The 3862-nt window shown below is 34.1% G+C and overlaps 2 protein-coding genes across 2 annotated transcripts; one reads left to right on the plus strand and one right to left on the minus strand.

The window, feature by feature from the left end:
- Positions 1-574: 574 nt before the first annotated feature.
- SARC_09414 (hypothetical protein) lies at positions 575-2649 on the minus strand. The gene is made up of 2 exons (XM_014296571.1): positions 2354-2649; positions 575-1106 (listed from the first exon to the last, which is right to left on the minus strand). Exons 1-2 carry the CDS (start codon positions 2562-2564, stop codon positions 907-909), a joined length of 411 nt encoding a protein of 136 aa, XP_014152046.1. The 5' UTR covers positions 2565-2649; the 3' UTR covers positions 575-906.
- An 806-nt stretch (positions 2650-3455) lies between these two features.
- SARC_09415 (hypothetical protein) lies at positions 3456-3665 on the plus strand (the record flags this gene model as incomplete). The annotated part of the gene is made up of 1 exon (XM_014296572.1): positions 3456-3665. A coding segment is annotated over one exon (210 nt), but the record flags the coding sequence as incomplete, so codon positions are not given.
- Positions 3666-3862: the final 197 nt, after the last annotated feature.

Here is a 3862-nt window from a genome sequence, read left to right on the forward strand (position 1 = left end):
ACACACCACCCACCACAACACACACGACCACCACCCACCACATATATAATAATAATATATACATATATATATATATATATATATATATATACATATACATATATATACATATACATATATATACATATACACATACAAATACACATACATATACAAATATACATACATATATATATATGATAAATATATATATATATAAATAGATATAGATATGGATATATATATATATATAGATATCCTTATACAAGCAGAAGCATATGCAAATGTATATACATATAAATACATATAGGTGTAAATACACACAGACACATCGATACAAAGACATACACAAACGCAAGTGAACACATAGGAACATGGAAACAGACACAGACACAAACGCACGGAAACACACATCGACACAGGAACAGACACAGATTTATATAAATGTTCATGAATGAAATTACTATTCATTTACGAACATTATATATATATAAATATATATATATATATATAAATATATATATGTATATTTATATTTATATATATATATATGTATATATATATGTTTATAATATATATGTAAATTACAGTACAGGTATTATATACAATAAATGAGCTGTACGCTTCTATATATACATAAGAATAGATATAGAGCTGTACGCGAATAGATGTAGAGCTGTACGCAAGCGAATACTATACATCTTTCGATGTAAATGCACACAGCTTTTTCTATCTATATTCACGAATATGGCATTCTCGCGTGTTCAAGCGTAGATCACCTTACAATTACCCCAACATCTATACAGGTAAAAGAACACTATGTTAACATATGTGGACAATTATCACACAGCGTGGTCTATTTTACTTTAAAACTACTTCCTGACTGACGGAAGAAAAGCGATATCTTTCGTCATCTTTCCTCGACTATCACGTCGCTGGAGTACCACCATCCGGCTCGTACGTATTACCGGTCGTGTGCTTACATTGTTTGCGTACCGTATGCTTCGTTTTCTTTTTCTTTTTGCCGCCATCATCACCATGTACCGGTCCTCCATCGCTCTCTGAACTACTGTCACTTTCTGTCGAGCTCTCATCGAAGGCCCTTTGCTTTTGAAATATGCAGCATTCTGTTTCGAGGACAGATTGCACGCAGTGATACAGAGAACTGAGTATAACCCGTCAAATAGGTGGAAATGCGGTACCAAGAATGTATACCACACAACAAATAGAAACGCAGAAATACAATTCACACAGACACACACTCACATAGACACAAACACACAGACACGCAGAGACACATAGACACACCCAAACAGACACGTAGAGACACATAGACACAAACACACAAAGACGCACAGACACAAACACACACACAGAGACACGGATTCAGATACATAGACACAAACACACAGAGACAGAGACAGAGACACAGATACAGAGACAGAGACAGAGACAGAGACACAGATACATCTATACACACACACACACACACACATATATATATATATATCAAACTAGAAATATATAGCTATGCCATAGACTGTGCATCGGCAAACAGATTTTTTCTGCACTGCGACGAATTCTAATAAGCTCTTTAAAACCGAGATTTGAAAGGAATTCAACAAAACACTAAGTCGTTGAAGTGTGTGCACACTGTGATTAAAGCCATATCCTACACCGTGGATTAGAAAACTTGATTAAATATTCCCCAATGCTAGAATATAAAACGTTGTTATTTGTAGTACAAATACAGCATTTGCAATTCTACGAGAGTGTGACTGTATATGCTATAAATACTAGCATATACTATAAATACTAGCATATACTATAAATAATAGTACATGCTATAAATAATAGCATATACTATAAATAATAGCATATACTATAAATAATAGCATATACTATAAATAATAGCATATACTATAAATAATAGCATATACTATAAGTAATAGCATATACTATAAATAATAGCATATACTATAAATAATAGCATAAATTATAAATAATAGCATATACTATATATAATAGCATATACTATAAATAATAGCATATACTATAAATAATAGCATATACTAAATAATAGCATATACTATAAATAGTAGCATATACTACAAATAATAGCATATACTATAAATAATAGCATATACTATAAATAATAGTATATACTATAAATAATAGCATATACTATAAATAATAGCATATACTATAAATAATAGCATAAATTATAAATAATAGCATATACTATAAATAATAGCATATACTATAAATAATAGCATATACTATAAATGATAGCATATACTATAAATAATAGCATATACTATAAATAATAGCTACTATTCAGAAACCATTCTTTTGGGATTACACAGTTACATACTTTTGGACTTCTTTCTGTTCATCAGCTCGTTGTCGACAGTGTCACTGGTCCAACTCACAGAACGTTCACCCTCTTGATTGTGCAAGTCCAGGACAAAGGCACTGTCAGTCTGTGTCTGTGTGTTTGTTTGAGTCTGCGTTTGAGTCAGTGTTTCAACTTGTGTCTGCGTGACCGAACTTGGTGTTCGCGAGCTACTGGGAGCCCCACTCATACTTGATGTGAATTCGCTACAATAGACACGCGTGTGATGAACATAATATGGATTGCGTACACTGTATTCATGACATACATATTTATTGCTATAGTCTTCTAGAAGGCGATGGTCTAAATAGTAGAAGAACTTGACGTAGTTGTTTTTATTAAAAAAAACAGACAAAAGGACAAAACAAAGAAATAAAAATATCTTTCACGTTTACGTTTAAAACGTTTATTACGGCCAACCTGAATTGACGTTTTTTTTTTGTTCACGGCCTTGTTCGGTGTTCCCCTCGGGAAATGAAAAATCCTGGTGACAAAACCTACTCTCTCTCTCTCCGAGTAGAGTATGTAGTAGTAAGTAGGCTACTATGTACTAATAAATAGTATTTAATAAATAGCTAGAGTAGAGCATACATGGTCCTACATAAAATAATTATTTTAGGTTATGACTAGTCTCCAATGTTCCTTTTTTAAATTTTTTTTTAAGGAGGCTAAGGACAAAAACTGAAATTTGAAAAGTGAAAACCCCCTGGGCCCTGGGGGCTGGGGCCCAGAAGGCCTGAACAATTTTTTTGAAGTCTTTCTGTCCAATGAGTGATTAATGGAGAAGGCCATGAACGAGTCCATTGTCCAACGAGTCATGTTTAGTACTTACATTCTTAATTTTATACTCTTGTCACACGTCGTAAATTTGTAATATTGTCAAAAATCATAAAATAACTACATACCAAGAGGAGAGAGGAGGCATATCAATACCATTTAACTATCTGCAGTATCTATAGTTATAGTATATCGATAACTGTGTACGCCACTGTATGCATTCGAAGTGGTGTTCTACATGATTTTCTATCGTTCATAGTTAATACCTGACTCTGTCTACCAAGTTTAAAACGATAAGTCTTCAATGGCTGAAGCAGACGCACAGGCCGGAGAGCCGTCGAACTTTTGCGACGATGTAGATTTGAATAGCGATGACAGCACTGTCATGCGCAAGAGCTACAGCGGTCAACGGCCTATTGGAGTACACCATGATTCTTCTTTAAGGACGAGTGAGTTGGCTTCCCCTCCAATCGTCCGGTCGCGCGATGTAGATGCCGACATGTTTGGCTGTCAGGTATGTCTATAGAGCTCTGGAAGTTAAAGTTTTGCATGTCTATACATATCTATATACTAAGAAAGGAATATGTATATTCACATATGAATACACGTGTATCTATATGCAAGCAAACACATACACACACAAACTAGCACACACACACACGCACACACACACACACACACACACACACACACACACACACACACACACAC

Source organism: Sphaeroforma arctica (genome assembly GCF_001186125.1).
Source record: "Sphaeroforma arctica JP610 unplaced genomic scaffold supercont1.954, whole genome shotgun sequence".
Classification (NCBI taxonomy): Eukaryota; class Ichthyosporea; order Ichthyophonida; genus Sphaeroforma; species Sphaeroforma arctica.